The 27,425-nt window shown below is 40.4% G+C and overlaps 3 protein-coding genes across 4 annotated transcripts in view; 2 read left to right on the top strand and 1 right to left on the bottom strand.

Moving 5' to 3' along the window:
• Positions 1-14,093, bottom strand: part of nudcd1 (NudC domain containing 1) — a 55,726-nt gene extending 41,633 nt beyond the window's left edge. Inside the window, exons 1-5 of the mRNA XM_031874691.1 lie at positions 13,884-14,093; positions 10,863-11,017; positions 8,976-9,161; positions 5,360-5,543; positions 3,790-3,978 (exon numbers count right to left, since the gene is read on the bottom strand). Coding sequence (XP_031730551.1) covers positions 3,790-3,978; positions 5,360-5,543; positions 8,976-9,161; positions 10,863-11,017; positions 13,884-13,998 — 829 coding nt within the window. The 5' untranslated portion in view covers positions 13,999-14,093. The remainder of the gene's footprint in view (positions 1-3,789; positions 3,979-5,359; positions 5,544-8,975; positions 9,162-10,862; positions 11,018-13,883) is intronic.
• Positions 14,033-16,383, top strand: LOC116398425 (transcription and mRNA export factor ENY2-2-like). 2 transcript variants are annotated; one of them, XM_031874694.1, is made up of 5 exons: positions 14,033-14,392; positions 14,504-14,574; positions 14,675-14,745; positions 14,822-14,896; positions 16,094-16,383. In XM_031874694.1, the coding sequence occupies exons 2-5, from the start codon at positions 14,507-14,509 to the stop codon at positions 16,168-16,170; spliced, it is 291 nt and encodes a 96-aa protein (XP_031730554.1). In that variant the 5' UTR covers positions 14,033-14,392; positions 14,504-14,506; the 3' UTR covers positions 16,171-16,383. The 2 variants fall into 2 exon arrangements, with proteins under 2 accessions (XP_031730554.1, XP_031730553.1); XM_031874693.1 differs by lacking the exon at positions 14,033-14,392 and having other exon boundaries at positions 14,404-14,574.
• Positions 16,384-19,750: 3,367 nt separating this feature from the next.
• The window catches only part of pkhd1l1.1 (PKHD1 like 1, tandem duplicate 1), a 40,961-nt gene continuing 33,286 nt past the window's right edge, over positions 19,751-27,425 (top strand). The window contains exons 1-15 of the mRNA XM_031874695.1: positions 19,751-20,034; positions 20,211-20,288; positions 22,065-22,209; positions 22,291-22,399; positions 22,513-22,570; positions 22,656-22,749; positions 23,071-23,124; positions 23,303-23,376; positions 24,257-24,299; positions 24,522-24,592; positions 24,685-24,795; positions 25,256-25,345; positions 26,370-26,635; positions 26,734-26,825; positions 26,932-27,091. Coding sequence (XP_031730555.1) covers positions 19,980-20,034; positions 20,211-20,288; positions 22,065-22,209; positions 22,291-22,399; positions 22,513-22,570; positions 22,656-22,749; positions 23,071-23,124; positions 23,303-23,376; positions 24,257-24,299; positions 24,522-24,592; positions 24,685-24,795; positions 25,256-25,345; positions 26,370-26,635; positions 26,734-26,825; positions 26,932-27,091 — 1,500 coding nt within the window. The 5' untranslated portion in view covers positions 19,751-19,979. The remainder of the gene's footprint in view (positions 20,035-20,210; positions 20,289-22,064; positions 22,210-22,290; positions 22,400-22,512; positions 22,571-22,655; positions 22,750-23,070; positions 23,125-23,302; positions 23,377-24,256; positions 24,300-24,521; positions 24,593-24,684; positions 24,796-25,255; positions 25,346-26,369; positions 26,636-26,733; positions 26,826-26,931; positions 27,092-27,425) is intronic.

Here is a 27,425-nt window from a genome sequence, read left to right as displayed (position 1 = left end):
ACACACACACACACACACACACACAAAGAATCGGTTTATTGCAAAGTAGGTTTCACATACTCGGAATTTGGCGAGCTGATTGGTGCGTGACAATAATTGTAAAAAGTAAAAGACATGATTTAAAGATGGAAAATGTGAAAATTTACAATAAAACGTGATAAACAAACAGACGAATTAAGAGTACGTTAAAACAAGTACGCGAGTGTCAAGTGTGCATCTAAAGAGAAGAGTTGTGCAACGGTGTGTAACTGTAAGTAATTGTCCTGAGGATGGAAGTGTCCGAGTCAGTGGGGGTCCCGGGCAACTGCAGACAGGAAGAAACTGTTTTTTGTGTCCAAGTACTTTCTAGACGTGAATGTTATAGCTACAGTGTAATAACTTATAGTTATGAGTGTATTAAAACACTGAATTTGTTCAGGCAATCATGACAGCCGCTTTTCCGCTTCTTCTCAACAAGGAACGGATCTGTTCTCACTGTTGCCCGCATCGTTAAGAAGCCAATTTCCTCTGTTGCCTCTGACTCAGCACCTCCACTGGCCTGAGACCATGCTGTGATCCATAACAGAATCCTTTTATTAGTAGTCAGTGACAACACCTATACCGTGCTGTGCGCTATAAAGTCGTCACAGAGAGAGTTGCCTTTTAAATACTGCTGGCGGTGGTGACAGCGGATATGTACCCAGAATGAGGCGGGCCATTTTTGTTCAGAGCCTTGTTTCAAAATGTACGAAAAGCAGCCTTGTGTCCCTCTTTAACCTTTCTCTTAACAGTCCACAGATGCTTGACAGAATGACTTTGCCTGCCAAGTACATAATCATAAATGGAGACAACAATCCCATCGCAAAATCTTGCTGCCTTGTGCTTGAATCGCTTTTTTCGAGAAGGAGTCAGCGGTTGTTCACCGACAAATAGTTCTAAAATAAAGTCCCTTCGAAGCTTTTCATCCGTTAGCGATCAGACGGGAGATTCATACGTTATTATCCTGATACAGGTGGAAAGCTTCCTCCTCTCTGTGATGCAGCTGCGACCCATCACTGAACAGTCCAGCAGCTGGGAAATAAAACAACATTCCAAACTTAATGCAGAAATACTGAGAAACCAGACGGGCGCATAACATTCATCCCCCTTCACAATCATATGAATTAGTAGGCACCGCTGTGAGCGGTCAAATCTAATAGTGTAATACTATTAATACTATCGGTGGTGGAAAGTAGCAAAGTACATTTACCCATGTTTTTGAGGTACTTTATCTGAGTATTTGCTGTTAATTGTACTTTGATGCAACTCTTCTCTACTTTCCAAATTCAGGTATTGTCCATTTTACTGCACATTTATTCTGTCATTTAAACTGTTTTGAGGTTCAAAGAGGTACAATCGTAGTAAAAACAAAATAAAATAAAGAATGGAGAAAAGTACTAAATATTAATACAAATGTGTGTACCACTTCATTATGCCTTGAGATGTATCTTATGACCACTTGGTTAAACTAAACCCTCTGATCCGTACACAGACGACCCGGTGCCAGTCTCCTCATATACAACACTCCTGTAGAGAAAACTCTGAGCCAGAACTGTGGCAGTCCACACTCACTCTGTGATTACTGGCAAAGACTGAGCCCTGAAATTGGTCCAATTACGATGCTCCGAACCAACAGACCTGCTCCGTATCTGGCAGGGCCGCGAGGAACCGAGACGTGTTCATTATCACCTTTTGTTGTTGTCGACTGAATCAACAAAGAAACTAATGAGAACGGGAGAGGGGAGCTGCCAAATCTTTCATTTCAGTTCCCAATCTTTTCCTTACCTCTGCAGTGCTCATCATTTGAACTTCTCTGTTGGCCAAACTGATGAAAAGACACATACAACGCCAACCTCGCTCAGTCACTATCCACTGACATCACTTACATAAGTGACCCACGGACATAGGTAGTGTTTTTGGTTTCAGAGACTTCTCCAGCCACTCATTTGGATGCTTTCTCTCTTCAGTATCTATACTACATGCATATGTGCACCTCGTCTCCATCAGCGCACCATTAAGTGACCTCCGTCTCTCCTCCCACCTTTGCATCTCCTCTCTCATCACTTTCAAGCCTCTTTGAAGATGCCTCCCCTCTTGACACCTCATCCACTTCTTCCACTCCAAAAGGAGAAAGGCAGAGCGCTGATAAAAGGATTGGCTAAAAAGCTGCCATTATTCTGCTTCTGCACCACACACACACACACACACGGTGTTTTTTTTTTAATCTTTTGAAAAAGAGGTTGGCTGTTTGTCTGCTTGTTTTGATGTTGTGAGTAGAACTGAGTGCGGAAGCAGGAAAAGGAAGAAAAGCCAGTTGGATATGCACATTTAGTTTGCTCAAAAACAGGAAAGGTTCTCTATACGATATTCAGAGCATTGACATAGCGGCAAACTAATTTGTTCTATGTAAAGATACATTGGAGTCTCTAAATTGTGAAAATGTGTTACTTCTCACAACTTTGGGGTTTTGATTGTTCATTTTGGGCTCAGGTAAGGCATTTATCATTATTTTTGACATTGTAAGAGAAAAGAGTTCATCGAATAATCAACTATATAACATTTATATTAATGAAAAATATTTATCAATAGTAGACCTATACATAAATCCCTGTTTCTTTATGACCACTGCTGATGAGGGAAGACAGATTATGGTGTGGCTTTGTCAGACAAACGTCAGTACAAGCAGCAATAAAAGGCCTGGAAATGTATCCGAGTACTCGCAGACAGATTACCAGATCTGACAGATACCCCAGCCTGCTCAAGCGTTTCCATGGCTACAACCCAGCTAGTCATTGCGTGCCTTTTAAAGGTAATGAGTGGAAGAAGCCAACGTTGCTCGACTGAAAACAACCAGACGCAACTGCATGATGAATATCGACCGGAAACCGTCTCATCACAGAAATGCCAAGAAGTGAGTGGTGTGGTGATACATCATGTGTTTAGTGGAGGGAGGCCGGGCAGTAGCTCAGAGTCCAGATGATGTTTGCATTTCACTTTGTTTCAACAGTTTTACAGACAAACTGGTTTGCTCTTTGGCAGGTTTCAGACTGCGATCCTAACAGGAAAAAAGAAAAAGAAAGATGGCACTTTCTCACCAAAATTATGATCAATGCCGAACCATGTCTGAAACATGAGTCGACTGTTTCAAAGACTCTGATGTGATATCACGACCTTTTCTGAATTCTCTGAACAAAATCTTGAGGCAGGGTCTGAAACGGATTGTGGCTAAACGCCGAACAAAGTTGGATAGAAGTAGAATACATATTTTTTTCATTTTTTGTGAATAAAGTTGTACTTTTGGACTGAGGACGGAGATATTTACAGAGACTGTGTGTGTTTGTTTGAGAGAGAGGAAGAGAAGGTGAAATTAATATTAATATTAATTTAAATATTATTATTAATATTTATCATTTGAATATCAACATTTTGAATAAATCTTCAAAGCTTCAAAATATGAGCGTCTCTCTCCAGCTATTTATGGACAATAATTTGCATATGTCATTGTTTTTCTTAAAGCGATGTCATTTTCAATATTGCCCAGCCTGTCAGCTGAATGTGTAAATAGGGAACACAGCACCATAACAACTTTATAAAGCAATACTATGTCAAAGCGAGGGTTTCTAACACAGAAAATAACAGGTAGTGGCATTGATGAAATAAATAAAGGCTTTTAAAGTGTCAAAACACCTGGTCGGGTTGTGATGTAAAGAGGGGAAATCTAGCTTTCTAGCAGTGTGCTGGGCAGGTTTCTCAGCAGCACCTCTGACCCACCTGTCTTCTCCACCTCCATGGGCTCTGGGTCAGGCACCTCCACAGGGCGACCGTCCACATGTGTGAAGGCAAATGGTTTCTCAGAGGCCACCATCAGCCCCTTCCCCTGCGGCTCCACCGCTGCGTAGTGGGGCACCGACTTTCCCCTGAGGACCCTCGTCTTCTTCACCTCGTACTTCTTCTCCGGCCCTGCATGATACAAAGGTGCATTGCTATTGTTTTATTAATTGCTGTATTTTTTTGTATTTAAACTAAAGTGCTCCCTCTTCTTTCTAACCACCATCGGGTGTCCACTGATTACTACAATATCTCACACAGAACAAAACTTTGAAGTCAATCAACAGGTTGCTGATTACAGCAGAGGTTGTGTTAAAGTATCGACTCTATACTGCAGAAACTCTCGGAGATTCAGGCTGAAACTAATGATTATTTTTAAAATCATCTTTTGAACTTCAAATGAATTGTTTTGACGATCAGATTAAAGACCTTCAGAAACATTTAGATCATGTCTGACATTATCTAAAGGTTTTATCAATACTTAACTATTTTAACTAACTTCAGTTATGATGATAACTAACAAATATGTTTTCATTTTCAGAATTATAACCCTTTAAATGCCAGTTTGTTTACATAATGCCACTGTTATAAAAAACACCCACAAAGTTTGTGTTTACTAAATGCTAGGGTCCACTCTGGGACATGTGAATAATGAGCAATAGCATTCATCTGGTAAAGGCTGTTTGATAGCGAGGTTAAGTGGTGAAAATATTCTAAATATAGCAGAAGCATATATTGACATTGATTTTTTAAGGCGTCTCAAACGCAGGTTTTGCTGCTGCAGTACATTACTTTGCTCCCGCGCTGGTACTTCCTGTCTGTTTCTACTGTCTGGGGGAGTGTTGGTCGTCCTCTACTGAAGGTAACACACGGACTATGGATAAACACCTCATACAAACGCCCTTCAATCATCTGAACTATCCCTTCCCTTTAATACTGCCGATACCTTGCATTAAAACATTATTTTGGAGAATACCGTTCCCCTCTCCAGTGATGTTCAGGAAGAATTGTAAAGCTCATTGACAAAATATAGATTTAGTCAAACTTTGTGACACTAAACAAACAACAGATTATTCTACAGCTCGCAGATATCAAAGGGCTGCACCTTTAAATCCAACTTAATGAGGAAGGGACTCCCCAAAGGCTGCTTCTGTTTTTTCTTTTTCCAATCTTTCAATCATTAGTCAGTGTCTTTCTTTCTCAATGTGTGCCAAGAACTTTAATGAAAACTCTTCTTGCCAATGTTTGCTTTAGAGTACACTAATCTCATCCGGGACATAATAATTACAGCGCAGTAATGGCAGAGCGTGACTAACTTCATAGTATGGCTTGATTAGCAAAGAATCGTGTCGTCTGCTGGGTGTTAATATTGTGAAGATGAACATCAAAACGAAATAACAGGCTTCAAATTTAGCTCTTAATTCAGACCTAATTATGCTAATACACGCTCGTCTTGTCTCATTTGACTTCATGCTCAATTACTGAAATGATGATAGGCCAGTGAACCACCCACCATGTCCTGCGGTGTTGGCGACTGTGATCCACTCGAGAGACACGGAGTATCCGCTGCCTTTGGTTTCCTGCGGGTCTTTCTGGATGCGGAGCAGCAGGACCTCCATGGTGTGGACTCCCTCCTGGACATGTGAGATGCTGTGGAGGACGGTGAAAGGCTCCCCCATGTCCTCACTGAACAGTGGCTACGGTTACAGAATCAACAAATACAATCACTCTAACAAGACACAGTGGAGAGTGGGCAAAATCCGTCAGCTTTACGTTTTCACATAAGTAAATGCAGTTTATGCAAGTGTGTAATCTGGATCAATTTGGTGAAGAAAAACTACATTTTATAAGCCAGCTATGCATGTAAAAATGTATCTGAAATGAATATTACTAGAACTATTCAGTTGAATTAATAGAACTGGCTATTCAGCACAATAGATCACCATGTCAGGCCACCTCACCTAAAATAATTAAATGAAACGTTTATCTTCAGGGGGATAGCCGGTCTGAGGTGCTATTTCACACAGCAAACGATACATATTTAATGAGTGTGCGATGATTGTTTACAATGTCACCAGCAATTGTGCCGAGCTAATTTGACCAGGAAATGAGTTTGGTAACCTCTCGCAGAGAGCACTACCTGCAGAAAATAGATAAATGAAATGGAAGGCCCAGAGGCACCTGAGCCAGAAATACAATTCCAATACAAAGAAACAAGTTCTTCAGATGTAAATGATGCTTCTCACACTTTGAACCTCTACTTTGAGCTTTGACCCTCAAAGAGGCGCTATAGAGTAAAGTAAGAGCCGACAGAGATGTGTCCAGCAAGTTGTTCCTGACAAATACTGGATGCATAATCTTCTTTAAAGGTAAACTTGTATTTATAGTCTATGCTGTAGTTGTGGACTACATTATGGATATCAGGGTTTCTAGGAGAATATCCAAGACAAACAAAATTGTGCTTATAAGCAAAGATGTTGCCAAAATGTAGAACGAGATATACTTTTACATTCGGCCCACACTCTAAAAACTACTTTCGGTCAAAAGTAAATTTGGTGAGAGGTTGGTTTCTTTAGAAACTAATTATTGTCAGCCAGCTACACATGTGGACTTGGTAAATGGTGAAAGGACTTTTATAGCGCTTTTCTAGTCTTCAGACCACTACACTACATGTCATTCACTCATTCACACCCATTCATACAACTGACAGCAGCGGCTACCATGCAAGAAGGTGCTGTGATGCGGAGACGGCAGACTTCAGTGTGACTGCATAACAATATCTGCTTTATGAGCCCGTTTATTACCGGTACACACGCACAAACCACGGGGAAAGATCCCCGAGCACTGAGACTTAAAATTAGAACATTGGACTGACTCGAGGGCTTGAGTCTTCATTACAAATTCCACTCTTGAACTTTGCTTTCAGAATAACATCAAGTGTGCTTGTTCTGAGGGGGAACTCTCATTTGAAGCCAAATCCCAACTGCAGTCTGTTTACGGGATAAAGTGCACAAAGACTAATCTTATCAAAGAGCTCTCATTACTACAAGCCAAGGTTAAGCTTTAACAACTGGTTTTAAAGCCTGAATTTGCATAACAGCAAGTGTACATGCTGTATAACAGGACATTTCATCATTTAAAGGCTATACACTCTGTGAATTTCTAAACAAGAGTCATAATGAGTGTAAACCCTGTTTCGTTAATTCTGATATTGATAGATAATGCTGTTGTTTATATTGATATTTCTACCTTTAAATACGGCATACTGTTATCTCAACTACTCATTATTTATTCTCTATAATACACTATATCATACATACCAGGTTAAAGAAAAAGCAGGAATGGTGATATTCTGTACGGTAGCTCCGTCTACTTTCTGACTTCCCTCCACTTCAACCAAACGCTCCTCAATCAGGAGTAATTAATGCATTATCCGATATCGGATCTTGCTCGCATTGATCCGACCAGCCAGACCACATGCCACGGTGGCCTGTGTGGCTCGCATTGAGGTCGGATGTCCGTGAGGTGCAGACAGCATGTGGGTACAATCGGGCCAATCTATCAAACGGAGTTCTCCATCATCTTCCTCTAACGCGGGAATTCCTCTTCCGAAGAGAGCAAAGGGAAGGGAGGAGGAACACCAGAGCTGGAAAACAGCTGAGACCTGCTGTTTGAGTCCTGTTATGTTTCTGATGATGAAAACTCAACAATTCCTGATTTTGCTGCTTCAAAATGAAATATTTTAATTAACAAAATAATAGAATTTTACTGTGAAGAATTCATAGAAAAATGGGTTTATCACAGGATTAGCGAAGCTTTGTTGGCGGCATTCTTCAATAAAACAGGTCTACTAACACTGCAGGGAGGAAGAGTACGGAGCAACAATAACAGGAAACGGTTATTGTGAAGAATATTTGGGAGATGAAATGTGTTAATTCACCGTTTAACAGTGGCTCCTTTGACCACAAAACATATATCTGATCCGGCAGGTGGCATTGAAGTGTCACGTGTGGACACACATACGCAACCACAGCTCAACTCTGATCTAAACCACAGACGAAGGCTCAGAGGAATACGCTTTATCAGTCTTTGGATACAGAACTTTATAATAAGATCAGTAACATTTGGAAACATTTGAATTATCTCTAGCCTCATCCTTCAACTACTTTACGAGTTTAGGGATGACACAAAAATCAAACATGGCCATGTCACCATCAAAAGTGCCTGCTGGCGTAGACAAACGTATTTGTCACGGTCATAAATAATCACCTTTTTTATTAGTAGTAATACTGCTCCTGTGGGACTTTGAAGCTTTATTGTTATGACACACAAAATATGCGACAACGTTGTTGAATATCGCGATACAAATATTAAAACAGATATTTATGTGTACTCAGTTCTGCCTTTCTGCTGTTTTCAGTATTCTGCTAAAACAACACAAATTGCTTATTGTTTTGTTATTTTCTACATTATTTTATTGAACACATTTTTAAGGTGCCGTTTTCAACCAACTCAAAAAGTCCCTGAGTGCACATCGCATATTCTTTTGCGATGTGTTTATTGCGCAGGTTGACTTCGCACTGACGATAATAAACAGATATACTGTGCAGCACTGACGATGATAAACAGATATACTGTGCAGCACTGACGATGATAAACAGATATACTGTGCAGCACTGACAATGATAAACAGATATACTGTGCAGCACTGACGATGATAAACAGATATACTGTGCAGCCCCGACTATCTGGCTTTGGACACACACTTTCCAGACATTACAAGCCTGGACTCATTTTGAACAGTTGTGAACGTATTAACGGTTGAGTGACAAGATGAACACATACAGTGTTGTGCATGGTGACATATTTCCTCTTTAACATACAGCTTGCAAATTAGCACGTTCAGTCTGTTGCTGCACTTCCACTCATTCACTAATAGAGGTCAATAAAGGGTCATGATTAGCTACTGCCCCTTTACTCTCACGTTAGAATTTGATGGTTTTTATTACTAGTGCTTGCACCTGATACACTTTATATCCTATTGAAGATGCCTACATTATGGAAAACACAGAAGTTAGAAGATATCTTTGTGTATTACTTGAAGTGGTAAAGCCAGCAGTTATACTCACTTCCCACTTGGTATGGGAGCTGTCTGCCCTCTTGCCGGTGCGGAGGAGGAAGAGTCGGCCGGCGCCGTCGGAGAGAGCCGCCCAGGTCGCGGAGGTGAGGCTGAGGGACGCACAGAGACGATGCTCGCTCTGGCTGGAGTCAGCGGTGATACGGTAGACCTCTCTGGGCTTCCCCAGGGCCGTGTCCTGGATTCACAACACATCAGTCAGTACTGCATCCACGACACAGACGGATGTAACGGTTACCACATCAATCTGTGTGATTCATTCTGTCACCTGGGATACATTCAAATAAACTAACTTTCCAGGGCTCAACACTCACTTTTAAAAGTGGTTGCTGGGCTTTTGGTAACTCTTACTGTCAAACCCTGTTTTCTTGATTAAATATTACATATATTAAATGATTCCTTTGGTGTGTAAAATGTCATTAAATAGTAAAAAAGTGAACATTTGTTTTGTTAGACCAACAGTCCAAAATCCATCATTTACTGTCGTATATGACGAAGACAAGCAGCAGATGAAGAGGGAATCAAAATGAAAAATGTTGCCTTTTTTGCTTGAAAGGTGACTCAGTTATCAAAAAAGTAGCCGTGTCATTGTGTGCCCATCGGCTAATTGATTCAGCACTAGTGGTGGAGAAAAGCATCGGAAACAAAATCCATTTTGTCCCTAAAATGAGGGGAAAGCATGGTTGAATAATGTTCTCACTGCTACTGAACTATCGAACTGCATTCTTTCAGCAGTGCAGTGATGACTCACAAAGACTGAAACAGACACACTTAATCAAAGCGGTGAACTACGGAGGAACACAAAGGTCACTGCTCTCATGCTGAATGGGGCATTTTCATCCCATAACAACATTCTGTTATTAACATCCGATACAAAGACACACAGCAGAACATGAGTTCCAGAATATTCGTCCTGCTCAAGAGCCACGTGACAATATCCTGAACATTAGAGCTGAATAGCGTGAAAACAACGTGTAACTCATCAAAGAGAGACGAAATTGTCAGGTGGCCCGCCCATGTGACTCAGGCTTACATGTAATTCAGAGGCTCATTAGTGATAGATAGATATGCCACCACGTGAGCATCAATTACTCCTTGCGTGAACTAGCAGTGTTTCATAAGGACGGTGCAGCGGCTGCCCCGTTTTTACCATGGAGAGTGACACTGCGTATTATATCGATACCTAATGCATGACGCACCTTTGAGACCATTTTCAGCGTGGACCGCCTGTGTGCAAAAGAAAAGGCTCGTGAGGGACGATAATTACCATGTGATGATTGTAATTAGAATGTGAGCAACAGATTTTCATAAATGATGCCACTGAAAGCCAGAAATACTGTCTCCCAGGATTACAGCCTGATGATCAGCATTCAGGCCAACAATTATCTCTAATCATAGTCAATGACGTCTTGGACATAAAAGAAGTATCTGCTGAAAAGGTCTCTGGGCTAATTTTGCTCATCGTCCTATGATCTTGGTTTTGGGTAACGGACCTGGATCGGTACCTTAAGTCATTTACGTAATCACACAAGGAATCATCCAAAACTTTAGCTTCTGTGCTGATTCATACGACGGACGGAAGACGGAATAAAAACTTTCCCCGTGAATACTGAGGCTCTCACTGCCTCTCTACTTGTCTCTAGTTGAGCATCTTAAACAAGAGAACAGCTTGTAAAACATTTGAAAACATGAGTTTCTCCTGAGATCACATCAGAAATGCACGTGGGCTGATGCTGCTATTACACAGGTAGTTGGTCACCACCTGCTGGTGTGTCAGGTGCATTAAAGTCCACCAGCAATTCAGCTGTCACAACATCAGAATCACAACCATTAAGGAACAAGGACTTGCGAGAAAAAGCAGGAGGAGTTAGAAGCTTACCAAGGTGACGGTGAGGCCGAGAACCCGTCCTTTGCAGTCCACAAACAAAACGCTGTCTTCATACCACGGGTCCAGGTGGAGGTAGTTGTACATGCCAAAAGCACGCATGTGTTCCAGGGTGTAGTGAGTGTCCTTCAGCTTCACTTCCTCTACAGCTGCAGGAGAGGTGAGGAAGCAGAAATGTTAAACAAGGCATAAATATGCACATTTGAATGTTTTTACTAAAAACACAGTGGACCTCTGTATCAACATGCGTTTAATCTCAGAGTTCGTCAATACTAGGGTCATGACTAATCGGTGCCAGATTGTCACACTGGCATTGCTGATAATTTTTTGTCTGTGACTAAATATGACTAATTAAAAACAAAAAAAAAGCCACTTAATAAGAGAAGCATGTCCAAAAACTTGTTTGTTTCTACATTGTATTAGGACTCATGGAAATGCATGTCTGCTGCTGTGGCCAAATGAATGCAAAAAAAAAAACATTCTTTCATTGTCTACTTGTACCTTTACTTTCATGTCCTGGCTGATTTCTTCACTAGACCTTCATCACTTTGGTATTTTCTGTGTGTTTTATATACAGGTGCTGGTCATATAATTAGAATATCATCAAAAAGTTGATTTATTTCACTAATTCCATTCAAAAAGTGAAACTTGTCTATTATATTCATTCATTACACACAGACTGATATATTTCAAATGTTTATTTCTTTTAATTTTGATGATTATAACTGACAACTAAGGAAAATCCCAAATTCAGTATCTCAGAAAATTAGAATATTGTGGAAAAGGTTCAATATTGAAGACACCTGGTGCCACACTCTAATCAGCTAATTAACTCAAAACACCTGCAAAGGCCTTTAAATGGTCTCTCAGTCTAGTTCTGTAGGCTACACAATCATGGGGAAGACTGCTGACTTGACAGTTGTCCAAAAGACGACCATTGACACCTTGCACAAGGAGGGCAAGACACAAAAGGTCATTGCAAAAGAGGCTGGCTGTTCACAGAGCTCTGTGTCCAAGCACATTAATAGAGAGGCGACGGGAAGGAAAAGATGTGGTAGAAAAAAAGTGTACAAGCAATAGGGATAACCGCACCCTGGAGAGGATTGTGAAACAAAACCGATTCAAAAATGTGGGGGAGATTCAGAAAGAGTGGACTGCAGCTGGAGTCAGTGCTTCAAGAACCACTACGCACAGACGTATGCAAGACATGGGTTTCAGCTGTCGCATTCCTTGTGTCAAGCCACTCTTGAACAACAGACAGCGTCAGAAGCGTCTCGCCTGGGCTAAAGACAAAAAGGACTGGACTGCTGCCGAGTGGTCCAAAGTTATGTTCTCTGATGAAAGTAAAGTTTGCATTTCCTTTGGAAATCAGGGTCCCAGAGTCTGGAGGAAGAGAGGAGAGACACACAATCCACGTTGCTTGAGGTCCAGTGTAAAGTTTCCACAGTCAGTGATGGTTTTGGGTGTCATGTCATCTGCTGGTGTTGGTCCACTGTGTTTTCTGAGGTCCAAGGTCAACGCAGCCGTATACCAGGAAGTTTTAGAGCACTTCATGCTTCCTGCTGCTGACCAACTTTATGGAGATGCAGATTTCATTTTCCAACAGGACAACAAATCCTTTCTTTGTATTGGTCTTAAGTAATATTCTAATTTTCTGAGATACTGAATTTGGGATTTTCTTTAGTTGTCAGTTATAATCATCAAAATTAAAAGAAATAAACATTTGAAATATATCAGTCTGTGTGTAATGAATGAATATAATAGACAAGTTTCACTTTTTGAATGGAATTAGTGAAATAAATCAACTTTTTGATGATATTCTAATTATATGACCAGCACCTGTACTATTGGCAGTGAGCCGTTGTCGACGAGTAAAAGCAAATCATTCCTGCCAAATGCAATTAAAAAAGTTGATGCATAGCCTCCTCCACAAACTAAATCTTGCCACCGGCTCCTCTCTGTTTTCCAAGTAGATTTCCCAACTGCATTTCCTTATCTTGTGCTGTTTTTAATGCCGTGCAGTGAACCTAAAGGATATTTCCCACATTGTAGACAATAGAAATTCCTCACTGACTAGCAATGCTTTCAGTAGACAGCTGGTTGTGTTTGTATACTATCAAAACATTGTTGTCATCACTATAATCTGCAGTGAATGCAAATCATTATGCTAAATTGCTCCTTTTTATGTTAGGGACCACTTAAATCTGGGGTGGCCCAACTATGGCCCCCGGGCCAACCACCGCCCGTTGATTGTTTTTAAATGGTGAATCTTTTTTAAATATCTTAATAGCTATATCTGTCTGTTCTAACCCCTTGGCACAAAAACCAATATATTACAAAATATTAGACTCACATTTGCATTATAATCTGATCAAATGGCCCAAAAAGCAATACAGATATTTGGCAATTTCTGCCTGTCTTAACTTGACTTATTTACAGATTTACACTAACCCTAACCCATCATATTACTTTAAGTGGGCATTTAGGCCATGCACGTACTAGAGTTTAAAAGTATTAAATTAACCTAAATTACAACAGCAGATACATATATATTTTTTGTAATATGTGGGCACACCAGTAACCAGAGTAAAGTCAAACTGTTTAGTTTAATTTTCTATTGCACGAGGGGTTTTCTGGTCCAGAACTACAGATTTTTTTTCTCACTTTTTTGTCACTGGTTGAAAACTAGGCAGTCACTATTGTTTAGCCCGCGAGTCCTTATTTCCTTTCTATCTATGGCCCACAATTTTAAAAAGTTTGTCCACCCCTGCCCTAAAGTATAGCTTAACTGGGGACCTTTAGCCACTGGGCTACAGCTGGAGCAGATTTCAGCGTCATTACTTGGCTTAACAAAAGCACGTTTTCAATTATTAGCAACATGCTAATCAAAACAACTCAGCCCGTTACTCATGTTAGCTTACAGCTGTGACAGGTGTGATGAATTAGAGCTTTCAGTGGGGTATCAGTGCTAGGCTAGCACTCCTGCTAACTGTGCTGCAAGTTAGTTTTTCTCACCAGCATCCAGCTCAACGCAGTACGTTGGTATGGCGTCCAGAGATAACCTGTAACTTTCAAAGCTGGGGTCCAAAAGCTCTCTGTTGACCTTCAAGGTATAATTCGACGCAGCCATGTCTTTGTAAATGTGACAGGCTTGTCCACAAGTTGGTGGGAAGCAAGAAGATGCTGTGGAAGTCACACGTTTCCTGTTGTATGCGCACCCGGAGACATTTGTACAGCGGACATGAGCTGCTCGTGCGCTCATGGGAGGTTGAGTTCTTGTATTTTCTCTCAAAGGGTTTTCAACACATGTTTTAATACATTTAGTCGTCCCAACGAAGACGCATTCGTGCGGAGATAAAGTGCAATACATGAAAAGTTGTTTTTTTTTTACCAATGACGTTGTCAGTGTGTGGCGAATTTAGTGCCGCCAAAGCGGAACCTTTACGCTTTTAACGTTTTTAGACGGAACGTTTATGTGAAGGAACCGTGTGTTCCCCCAGCTGATCCATCTCGACAAAAAAAAGGTAACGTCTACCTAATAGCGAGCAAAATAAAACGTTTTTTTAGTAGCTACATTCTCCTGAAATCGTTGAATCCAAACGGAAACGTCTGCTGTTTGTGTGTGATTTAAACAGATCATGAGCAAAGACTCCCAGATGAGGGCTGCAATAAACCAGAAGCTGATAGAAATGGGGGAAAGGGAGCGGTGAGTCGAGCTTTACTCTTCAGGGATTTGTGGTCGTGGAATTGTTTTAGAGACAGGGGTTTGTTATTCATGTCAACTGAATACAAATGTGTGTCCGCAGCTTGAAGGAATTGCTCAGGGCAAAGCTGGTGGAGTGCGGATGGAAGGATCAGCTGAAAGCACACTGCAAAGGTATGTTGTGCGAGTATCTCTGTGTGTAACGGGGCTTCTGTGAACCTGGCGTTACTGATCGGTTTGTTTTGTGCAGATGTGATCAAAGAAAAGGGTCTGGAGCACGTCACCGTGGAGGACCTGGTCACAGAAGTCACACCAAAAGGCAGAGGTACGGATCTTTAAATGCAAACGCAACAGCAGGGGGTGGAAGAAGTACAGAGACAATAACCAGGATGAGGTCTGTTAATGAGCTTAATGTGGGGTGGTGTATAAAAACTCCTGCTAAACAGTCAAACTTTGGCTAGAACTATATTTTAAATGCTCATAACATCAAGTATAGATGTGATAAGTTGTATTCATCCCACACAGAGAGACATTCAATGAGACACGTTAAAACAACTAGAACACTATACATGTATCAACGTGGACTTTAAAGTAAGTGAATATAAGGTACTTAATACAGTAGTCACCATAAACAAATGCAAGATATTTCCATTTGGTGCAGTGGTGTAGCCATAAGAAACATGGAATATTTCAGCTTTTGTAAACATGATGCTTTAAACAAGTGGATACAGAACATTTATACAATACTGTGAGAAAAACGGACTTTGATTATCTAAAACCTGAACTTAAAACTTAAACTTGAAAAAAAAACTTATTTAAAGTAATGTAACTGAAAAAAATTAAACTTAAAAAAATGAAAAAAGCTTAATTTCAAAATCTAAACTTAAAATACCTAACCTTAAAGCTACTTACAGCTACTATATGAGGGGGACTTTGGGGATAACTGGATATTTAAATAGGTTAAAGTACTGACGACTATTTTTTTTATTTCAATGTTCAAACAATACATTTAAAAAGATTTTATAAATATATAATGTCCTTGGTCATCTGTAAACTGCTATTGGCTCCACATCTTGCGAGTTTGCAGTTTGCGAGATTCTTAATACTCAATAAAAGTTGATTAGCACAGTGGGTCAGTTAAAAACTATGTAAGATGTATATCTACATATTTTATTTTTACCATCTCTAATCTTTTTTTTTTTTTTTTTTTTACAATTGCACAATAGTTGCTGAGATCATTATCACGTACTAACACAGCATGCCAATGTCTTTCAGTCCGAGCTTCACGGACACAAATGCTCCGCTGTAAACATAAACGGCACATTGTTGACCTGTGTAGAGACTGTGGTAATCTATGAGTCATCTAGTGGCTGTGATTCATGGTGCTGCTGTTCTCAACTGCATTTTACTGAAATGGATAAGCAGACATGCCTTTATAATGCAGTCAACAACATCAGTGTAGTGATCATAGTGTGCGTTACTGCTCCCTGACGTATCGACGCTCCTTCTCCCTCCGATGCAGCACTCGTCCCGGACAGCGTGAAGAAAGAGCTGCTGCAGAGAATCCGAGCTTTTCTAGCTCAACACGCGACCTTGTGAATGGGACGGTTCATCATCTAGACTTTTCTTTTCTTTTCTTTTTTTACTCACAATTCAAATCCCAAACTGATGTTTGTTCTCATTGTGAGCGACGCTCAAGTGCTATTTTCTTTTTATTTTGTATCGTGTGTTTTCATATTGATTTTGGTTTGTTATGCAGCAGTTTTGGAAAAAAAAGAATAAAACAAATAAAGTCATGCCTATTTTTGGTCATTGGGGGTCCTGACTTTTTCTTCGATGCAGCTGAAGACCCGTTTGACTTGATGTCCTTGTTCAACACCCCCCCCCCCCCCCCCCCAAAAAATGCTGACTTCTTGTCCCCTTTCAATTGTTTCTCAACCTACCACATGGTAAGTAATATGTGTTTTAACCGTAGATGGTATGACAGAAATGTCATTGTCTGCCTCTCGTTATGGGGCTTCTTCAGGACATTAGATAAGAAGATCTTTGTTTGGAAACTACTCTCATCATTGTCATTACAGAGAGCTTAATTGTTGCATCATTTAAAAATTGCTTCCTGAAGACAAAGAACATCTTGCACATCAAACACCTCATGGGCGGTGTGAGAGCTGGTGTTTGTGTCTGCACACAGGAGGCTTCAGGGTTCAACCTTCATGTGCTGTTTTCACTCGCCCAGTCGGCCCAAAGTCAATTTTTACTTTCCCCATATTCAAACGGCTTTATTCATTAGCGGTTGAGTTAATTGTCATATTTAATCTTAATTGAAGTCAATTAATATGGAGTTTCGGCCACATCCTCTGACGTTAGTTTCCAGCATAATTAAAATGCATAAAGACTGCAGTCCAAATGTTCTACTTACTTTGAGTGCAGCTGCTCTTACAAAGTGCTTACTGTTGCATGCAGTACGCATTCAATTGGGACACATTACTTCAACACTATTGATAGATTTTCCTTTAAAAATTTGATTTGTTTTGGCTGCTGTGTCTTTCTTTTATTTGGAAATTTTATCGACTGACAAACAACAGAATTATTCATGATGAAAATTAGTTGTTTCGAAAGAACAAATGGAAGGCGTTGGACAAAATAATCGACTTTCAGAGGAAAACCACTTGTGCTTGTACACTGGAACATCTGGCTGTCTGTTACAGTAGAGATCCTTAAGTTAACCCCAGAATAAACAGCCAAAGATGTTCTCACATACTGCAAATGCTTCACTAGTCAAAAGATGGGATTTTCCCAACAGAAGTTGCCCTCCAGGAGCAGGTACATTAATCTCACTTCATCTTTTCTTGTCTAACAACATGATAGATGGTTTGAGCAAAAGAAAAGAAAGAATGGCAGAGCTGCCATGATCTTCTTAACACAAAGGCCTCAAGGGGCTCCGCTGTGAGAAAGCACAACAATTCTTTCTAGCCTGGAGGCACCTGTCAGTATTGTGAGGAGATGTAAATTAGATACAATTCTAGTTAACAAAGGCAAGGCCACTTTATCTATAGAGCACATTTCATTACTGGGAAACTGCTTCATATTTCAAAGAAAAATAAAAGGAGAAAGAGACATAGAAAATAAATCAAATATACCCTTCATAGGCCTGAGGACACAGTAAGGTGATGGTCACCAGTAAAAGCACCTTTACCAGCAGCAATGAAGGCCTCCGCCAACATCTGTAACGCACTCAGCAATACTGCAAAGCTCCAGGCCGTCTTTATGTAAACATGCGGTGAGTAGAGGGATGGTTTACTGACATTAGAAGACATCATTTTGAGGTAATAATTATTTAATTCCCCTCCTTTTCAATAACCCAAACAGTCCTCTCTCACTACCACATGAGGCTGCTAAAGTTGTCCTCCCAAATAAGTTTATCTCACTCAGCAGGTAATCAGTGTCTCTTTGTTTGCTCCCTGATGTCATTCTGTTTGAGTGAAAACAGAATTAAAAACACAACACAAGAAGTTGTGTTTTTAATGGATCCAAATTAAGCCTTTCAGAACCTCAGCTGTTACAACAAAAGGCCCTTTTAAGCCACATTAGCACCTCTGAGAGCCTGCGATGCTCATTACACACCTGAAAACAAATGTCAGTTGGATGAAAACAGAGACTATTCACCCCGAGCTGGTTTTTGGAGGGGTTAGGGTTTGTTCATACAGGAAGTGATGCAACTCTGTGCTCTGTAGGAGTGTTGAAGGAAATGGGGATTCGAGTGAAAACAGCTCAGACAAGACAATGATAGAAACTGGTGATGATTAACACTGACGCTACAGCAAGAGTTTGATTTCTGTCTGTTCAGCATGTCATCATGAACTAATAATACATCGATACCTTGTATGGTGTTGCTGTGCTCTGCGGTTGTTGCAAAATGATGTGTTGAAATTGTCTGTAATCATTCCTAAAGCTGCAGAGCGTCATAACTTTATTGACACAAGATTCTCAATCAGACTCTACTGACACAGTTGAACTTCAAATGAATAATTCTATATTGTTGGGATTATGTTTAACCTCTGCAGCCAACGCATCTGCATGTATCACGACTCACTACTTTAAACCTAATTTAAGAAATTGCGGTAGAGATAGATGTTTTTTTTTAGTTTTTTCTTTGAATGGAAACATGTATTCTGATCGATTTTTCAAAACAAAGCCCAAAGCGGTTGTATTTAGATGGAATTATATATTCACATGTAAATGAATTCAAATAAGTTTTACATGTTACATGATAACATATTAAATGGCACCGAAAGTGACAAAATGTACCAGAATGGCAATTTCAAATCAGCAGTACAGCGTCACATGTTCCTGCTATTTTATCCAACCCTTGAACAACCCTTGATCACAGCCAACACTGCTTGTGTTTGTACATGTTGTTTCACACAGGATTTGTAGAGGGGGGCTCAGACACAGTACCATGAACAAATCAACACAATCAAACGGACCTGCAAATAAACTTTGTGGTACATTGTGTATATTAGCTGCATTGGCAATATATTTGACCGTGATACAGAACTACTACCATGCAACTTGCATGTGTATTTGTGTATGGACGGATGTCTGTTTATTTGCACATTGTTTTTGCTGTCCATATGTTGTTTTGTTTGTATACAAAGCACTTCCGACCTGCGGTGCTATGCAAATACATTTGAATTGAATTATGTCCCATCACTATGACCTGTGTCACTGACGGACCCACTTTGGGCATTTTCACTTCACTGTTACTCATCCTAATAGCTGAGCCAGATTTACCCTCTGACAGGAAATGAACAAATGTGTCTGGTTTGATGTCAGCAGCAGGTTTAGACCATGCTGGTGGTTAATTGCATGGATAGGAGGATAAACGGATCTCCACAGTCTGCTCCTCCCAGTCTCAGGTGAGAGGCTCCGCCCTGAGCAGCAGTATAAAGAGTCAGTGTCTGTCTCAATCTGTCTACCTGAGCGTCACATACACGCAGCAGGTAACAACGTCTTCAACAGGTGGGCTTCACTCGTTTTTACATCTCATTTTAATTTGAAATATCTTGTCAACACTCTGAGATTGTTAGTGATTTTAGTTTAATGCTTATTTGATCAAAATGTGGCTATAATTCTATAATAATCATGTATTTGCGTCAAATTTAAATGCAGGCTCTTTACTTAAATAACTCTTTATGATATCTGGATTTTCCATCAATTTCCTTCAGATTTCATTGTTGCATTTATCTTGAATTTAGCCTTGAAATACGGTCGTTCTGCCTCACGTGGAAACCTGTACAGATTATTCTATAACAGCACTTTTGGTGTTAAATGTCAGCTAAACTAAGGGCGACACCACCATAGCACACTGCGGGTGAAGCAGCAGTGGTACCTCGGAAATCTCCGCGATGTATTCCCAGATGAAGACGGTGGCTCTCATCCTCGCCTTCTGGTGCTGCTGTAGTGAGTAACCGGTCACAAAGTACCATAGTTATGGAAGTTCATAAAATTAGCTCTGCGCCTTTTAAAAAAAAAAAAGCATTTTTCTTAACATGTCACCGCTCGCCCACCACACGGGTATTGATATTTATCAATGTATTATTGATAAATATAATTATATTATTTAATGTGTATTTCAGGTGCTCAACGTGTTGACTACGTAACTCCACATCGAGGCAGCTCGAATGGAGCAACACGACTCATGATTACAGGAAGCGGTAAGAGACGTTACTGTACCGTTTGAATCAAAAGTGATGGTGCTGAAATCTGGCTTTAAACCTAATTATCTTTAAGTGTGAACATTACATTTTTTGTAATATTGTATGTTACCATGCACCTATAGTTTCTGAACTGTGACAAGTCAACTCCTAATCTAAAACTTGAGCTAATTGCCCCTGTCACCAGTGAGTTTTTCCGTTGAAAATTGGTTCGAAGGTGAACGTTTTTTCACCGACTATTTATAGACGTTGAACGTTCACTGCTTAGACCAGATTTCAACGGGATTTTCAAGGTTACAATATTCTGTCCTCTACATTGTGCTAATAATAGCATATCATTTTAGAGGTTTACTAAGAAACCACATCCACATTGATCAGTTGAAAGCCAATATTGCACCTCCTGGTGAAATCTGGTCTGAAGCTGACAGTTTAATAAACGTCTTCAAATACTCAGTTCAATATGTAGCAATTAAATACTTAATCGTAGTAACCACTTACAGGACAAAGACCAAGTGACAGACAATTAATTTGTATTTATTAAGCAACGATATAAATATAACAAACAATGTTCTTTATATACAATCACAATCTCCATTTCCTTCCATAAAAGTCGAAGACAGGAGCCGGTTTCAGAAGGTCTGCCATATTTAAGGTGGACATCCGTAAAATAAAACAGTATTAGAACAACATTTTCACTTTCAGACCAGTTTTGAACATCTTTTCACTGGAGACCATAGTATTTTCAACGGAAAGCTGCTGACATGGATATTACAGTATACACTATTTTTTGTATATTGCTGTAAGCCAAACAATGTTTTGACCGTCTTCTTATTTGTACATTACTTTGTTTTACTCGTCCTCTCCATTTAAACTGTACAGCCCCACTCTGTCAGTCGTGTATTTTACATGTAAAATGTCCTAAATACTCTAATAACGTTGGGCTACAGTGACGCTCCATAAAGAGTCTCCAACATTAACTAACACGTTTGTTTACTGTTCATCCATGCTGCTGTAGCTACAAGCTAACATGCTAACACTACAAGCTAGCAGCCTCGCCCGCATGGTGAGCATAAAATGATACTAATGGTGCATATTTTGGTTTGCAATATTGTAATCCAGTAGTTCAAGTACTTAGAGTATGTCATTAGCATGAAGCCTCACGTTTATTCCGTCAGCTCGTTCACTTTGCTCCTCAAATCCCGTGCAGTTTCCAGAGAGTGCATGTTTCAAAGTTGGAGAAGATCCCTGAGCCTAATTCCCTGCGCATGCGTGTTCCAGCAGTAAACACTTGTTTTTTTTTTACATGAACATACAGACAGAATGTACACTGCTCTCATTACGATGTCCTGTGAGCTTCTTGTTGACAGCATACAGTCTAGTTCCATATGTATGACGTTTTATATGAAACATTAAATGCGTTGAAATCACGTCTTTGTGGCGATATATATTTCACCCACCAGCGTAATATGACTTTGGATAAATACGTTCAAAGTAACCAATATCGTGTCTTTCAACCTACAGCTGAACAAACCATCAATATTTTAAAACAAATTGTTGTGAGACACGTTGATATTGTAACCACATTTTAGCTGGTTGAAAAGAAAATAGGTCTTCGACGTTCAGATCCAATTTCAACCAGTTTAACCAGAAATAAACATTGAAATCCGGGTTGGTGCTCACTGGGCATGATATCTTATGTTTTCCGGATTAGGATCCCTCTGCTTGTTGACTCCTTTATCCAGAAAAAACAAACATTTTACATGAACCCGTATGCAGGTTTTGCCCAGGAGAATCAGTTCCAGCTGAATCCAAAAGACGACAATTTTGGCAACCGTGTGCTCCTGGTGTCCGACACCCTGTCAGTCCCCTGTGATGTGGAGAGAGACTCGACGCACGGCAGCCGGATCGCGTGTTACACCAGGTAGCTTCTAGGCTGAAGGGGGCTTTTAAGTGAGTATACTTCATGCATGTATATCTAAAACGACTCATCCGTCCATCACAGAGCCATGCCGCATGGTAAATACACGGTCCGAGTCATCGTGGACGGCGTTCCCATTCCTGATGCCAGTGTGTGCAGAGGCGCGCTCAAAGCATACCAATGCAGCTTCTATGTAAGTTTGCAGCCAAAGCAACAGGGAGCCCCTTCACGGCCAAGTTGACTGACCTTGCAGTCATGTTTTGGATCCTAATGTTTTTATTCTCCTTTCATTCCAACTTTTCTCAGTCTGTTTGGTATCGCACGCCTACTATACACTCTCTGTATCCAGCCAGCGGGCCCCCAGGTACACAGTTCTTTACTTCTACAGTTCTCAGGCCGAGTTCATCCACTCAACTTTATATTAAAACCCACCTCCAAAACCCCCGCAGGCAGCTTGGTGACAATACGAGGACTGATCTTCACCGATGTGTACGGGAGCAACACCGACAAGAGCTCCAACGGCCTCAATGTCAGGTTTCTGAGGTATGAAAATAAAAAGTAAAGCATTTTGTCTCACCCAAGCACTCCCGTTTTTAAAGGGCCATTTTTATGGCAGCTTTATGGTGACATCCTGTTAATATTGAATAAAAGAAGGCAGAGCAACCCACCGGTAGATGCTAAAATACCATAGTCACACAATAAAAACAGTTGAAATGATCCCAACCAAAACTCACATGTTTTTTACGAGTTACAAAAGAACTTTATCTGCTTATCTACCTTTCAAACAGGAAGATGTATACTTTGAAATGTAAACTAGACACCCGTCTTGTGAGCGGTCAGTGAATACGGTCTCGTTTGTTGCAGAGCCTACATGGGAGGGATGCCATGCGAGCTGCTCAAACCGGAGTCAGACGAACTGTAAGTAGTTTGTCCGCAGTAGATGTAGACTGTTACTCTCTGGACAACAAACGCATACATTCAAGTCTAGGTGTGTCTCACAGCTGAGAAGTCTTTTGTGGGATGAGGTTATGTCAAATAAAACTGACGGAAGAAACAATTTAAACACTGTTACAAGTTTGTCAAATATTTCCTGAAGATATAACCTACGACTGGACTCCGAGTCTTCTCAGTGGGGACACATGAGCTGCAAGATGACGGGGACGTACGTTGGTAAGCTGGTTTTGTTCTCGATTACAGACGCTCTGAATACATATCATATTTAAGGGGAGACACTACTTGTACTAATAGATATCACCATGAAACTTACCCAGTTGGTTTTTTACATTAGGAAAATCATTTTTTCTTCTGATATGTTATGTTTAAATATGCAAATGAGGCATTATCTTATTAATGTGCTAATTTGCATACATTTCTAGAACAGAAACCTGAACATTGGATAAAGCCAGGTTGAAAATTCTTGTTTCATTTTGTTGACATATTAGAGTCAAAGGTTTTCTCTAGAGGGAATTTTGGATATCTCATTTTTATCACTCCATAAATTAGAAAATGCTGTCAACAGCCATAAAAAAAAATCCATTTTGTACATGTTTTTGGTAATAAAAGTTGTATAAATCAGGCTATGAATGATATCTGAACAAACCCCTCTGTAAAAACCTTCAGAATATAGAACGGAATGAAACTGTAAAGTTTGGTGTATGTAAGAGCTGCTGAAGTGGAGATTAATGGATCAGAGTCAGAAAAAACTCATTCTGAGAAAATGGCCTAAAGATGTGTTTTTATATAACTATGTTGTAAACACTACAGGTGAATAGAGTACAATAATGAACTGATAGATATCACCATGAAACTTCACCAGCTGATTACTCACATTACGATATTTATTTTTTCTGAAATATTATGTTTAAATATGCAAATGAGGCATTCTCTAATGGTAATTTTTGGTAAATAGGAGAAATCTACAGACGCAAGCAGACAAAGTAGTGAAATAAACACATGAATGTGTAGTTTGGATCTCGCCTTAAAAAATAAAAAAGGTCCATTTTGAGACTGTATAAACTGTCCTTTAATAATTATCTTTTATTTCCAACAGGGCATCACAACTTGACTTACATTCTAGATGATGAATTTGGAAGGTAAAGCATTGTTACAGAAAGTCTTTTCTTTGTCACGTCAGCTACGATTGAAATACCTTTATGGTTTCAGAAAGACCTCTATGTTTGATTCAACCTGCACGGATATTGAAATAGAAACAGCTCCTTAAGTTTGACTTCTTGGCCATTGATTGTTTTACTCAGCACCAATTTTATTGTACGAACAACTGTGAGAATATTGATTCATTTCTTTCATATCTTTAGGAGTTTATCGGACAAGAAGCTGTTCAGGGTTTCAGCTTTGGGCAAGCTCTCCATGTTTCAGACCTTTGCAGGTACGATACACACACAGATGTTCACAATAAAGTACTTCCTGTGTCGTATTTATTCTTACTACAGTGAAATGTGTGTCGTGTCTCCTGTTCAGAGGTGACAGGAGTCTCGCCGTCGGCGGGCAGTGTCATGGGCGGAACCCTGTTGACCATCTACGGCCGCTTCTTTGACCAAACTGACCGGCCAGCACGAGTTCATGTTGGAGGTAATCAGCTGTGGCCGGTTTCCAACAACATGCCGACTTTTCTGATATTGTTGTCACGCGGTGCAAAGTGTTGCATAGATGCATCTGAGCCAAAACAAAACCTGAGCCGTTGGTGGGGCCTCAAGTCGTGCGATGGTGATAATCCTTTTCACCGCAAACAGAAACTGTGCGGCAAACAGAAGTAAACAGCAGGGTTGTCGCGCGGTACAGACAAGAATCTTCTGAAAGCTCAGAGACGCAACAGACCGTATACCAGATATAGAATGCAGATGATACAGTATCAACTGACAGTACACAAAGTCTTTTCACATAATATTCATCGTCAGGTTTGTATTCAAATTGTAATAAGGAAGAAATGGATCAATGCAACCAAGGTACATAAATGAGGTGGTAACACAGGATATGAGTAGATAATAAGAATATTTTAACTGTTCCCGTGATTTTTTTTTTTTTTCTTCAGGCCTGCCTTGTGAAATCCAGACTGTGTCCGATGACAGAATCACGTGCAGGACCGCCAAGCACGAGATGAACAACATGACAGTCTACCCAGGTGAGGACCCGCCTCCTCCGTTTGTCTTTTGGCCGTGACGCTACATTCGCCACATTCGTTCCGCCGTTGTGCCGTGTCATTGTCCGAACAAAGCATGAACACCAGTTGACATCTCCATCACTGGAGGAATCTAAAGTGCTTTGTCCTGCTCGACAACAGAAGACGGTGATCTCGTTGTCACCATCTCTCATCACAGTTGTGACAGAATGGAGCGCTTTGATGTGCAGAGTACTGTGAACAGATAACCTGTTATCTGACTGTGACTAGAGCACATCTTTTTGATCATACATCACACGTAAGACCTTTCGTAGAGCTGATGTGAACAGCTGATACAGACGCCAGTTTTGGATTTCTAAAACAAGATAAACTTCAGTCAACTTAGCTGCTCGCCTTTTATATCATTTCAAGAGTAAGATGAGTTTCAGAACAGCGCTCAGGTGATTCAAAGGTTTTCATTTGGAGTATGCAGCATGCAAAAGAGCGCTCAAACAGGCTTCCGTTCACGTTGGATTCTGCAAAGAATTGCAAAAGAAGCCAAAAAGGTACCTTGTTCCTTGTGTGGCCATTTCTGCTGTCTAATGGCTACACAGCTTGACGCCCATCTGTTGAATAAGAGATGCAACTAACATTAAGTTTCACACGCGAATGTCCTGCAGATTATTTCTTCCATTCATGGATTAACTTCTTTGTCTATAAAATGTCAGAAAATAGTGAAAAAGTTCCAATATAATTTCAGAGAAAGTGGTGTCTCCACATGTTTAATTTTGTCGGACCAACAAAAACCCAGAGATATTCAGTTCACTATCATATATGTCAACGAAAAGCAGCACAATCAGACATTGGAGCAGCTGAAATCAGTGAATCTTTAGTGTTGTTTTCCCTGAAAAAAGACTGAAAATGGATGATCCAACTGTTCCTGTTTTCAGTTTCTGTTGGTTTGCTTATTGATTAATCTGTTGAGCTCTGACTTTGATGCACCATCATTTATTTCCCATTTCATCACATGCACCTCCTCTAAATCCAGGTGGAAGAGGCTTGAAGATGGAGGTGTGGAACAAGACAAGACCCAGATACCTGACTGACATTCAGAGCTACAATGAGAACACGACTGGATACTGGGCGGAGTGGGTCGACTCCATGCCCCGCGTCTATCCGAGGGAACACAATTATTTCAGCTCACGATCCAGAGGCTTCTTTGTCCCACCAGCCAGCGCCAACTACACCATGTACCTGCACTGTGATGACCGATGTGAGCTCTACCTCAGCAACTCCAGCCGCCCAGAAGACAAGGTGAAGCACACCTACTGTTATCATCAAAAGAAATCCTCCTATGAAGCAATCAAAGATTATGTTGCGATGAAATATTCATATCTCCCCTTTAACTTTAGGTTAAAGTTGCGTACCAGACAAGGTATGTCTCCGATTTCACGAAAATGGAATCTCAACAGTCTGCGGTACTGCCTCTAAAGCAAGGATTTTAGTAAGTACATGATTCTAATGGCTCTTATTACCTCTTTAAAAAATGACTAATCATTAATTCATAGCACACCGTGTCTCATCACTTAAAAACATTATTTTTCCTGTAGCTACTACATGGAAATTCTGCATCAACAATATAGCAGTGGTGCGAGTGTCAACGTTGCCTTGTTCCAAGAGGAGAGTCCCTTTACAGAAGACCAGACGGACGACGCGGTCAATGAGGTTCAGAACATCGTGGTTAAATATGACGTGTTCGATGAGGAACAGGTACGTACCTGTAGCTTCTGTTAAACACAGCACATCAGGATCTTCTCAGCTTCCCTTTAAAGGAATGGTTAGATGTTTCCTTGCCCAGTTAGATATGAAGATCGATCGGCAGCTTAGCTTAGCATAAAGACCGTAAAACAGAGGGCAAAGCTAGCTGGCTGTATCCAAGGAAGTCACTGCTCCAGTCTTTATGCTAAGCTAGCGCAGTATGGATCTGTGAGTAAGCATATTTCCCAAAATCTGAGGGATTTGTTAAAAGTCGTTTTGGAGAATGTTGGAAATGAGGAAGAGGTGAATATAACAGGTTGAGGCAAGGTGGGTACAACCAAAACAC

Source organism: Anarrhichthys ocellatus, unplaced genomic scaffold (genome assembly GCF_004355925.1).
Source record: "Anarrhichthys ocellatus isolate YVR2014 unplaced genomic scaffold, GSC_Weel_1.0 scaffold84, whole genome shotgun sequence".
NCBI classification, from domain to species: Eukaryota; Metazoa; Chordata; class Actinopteri; order Perciformes; family Anarhichadidae; genus Anarrhichthys; species Anarrhichthys ocellatus.
The sequence above is the reverse complement of the archived record's forward strand: the minus strand, read 5'-3'. Positions and strand labels throughout refer to the sequence as shown.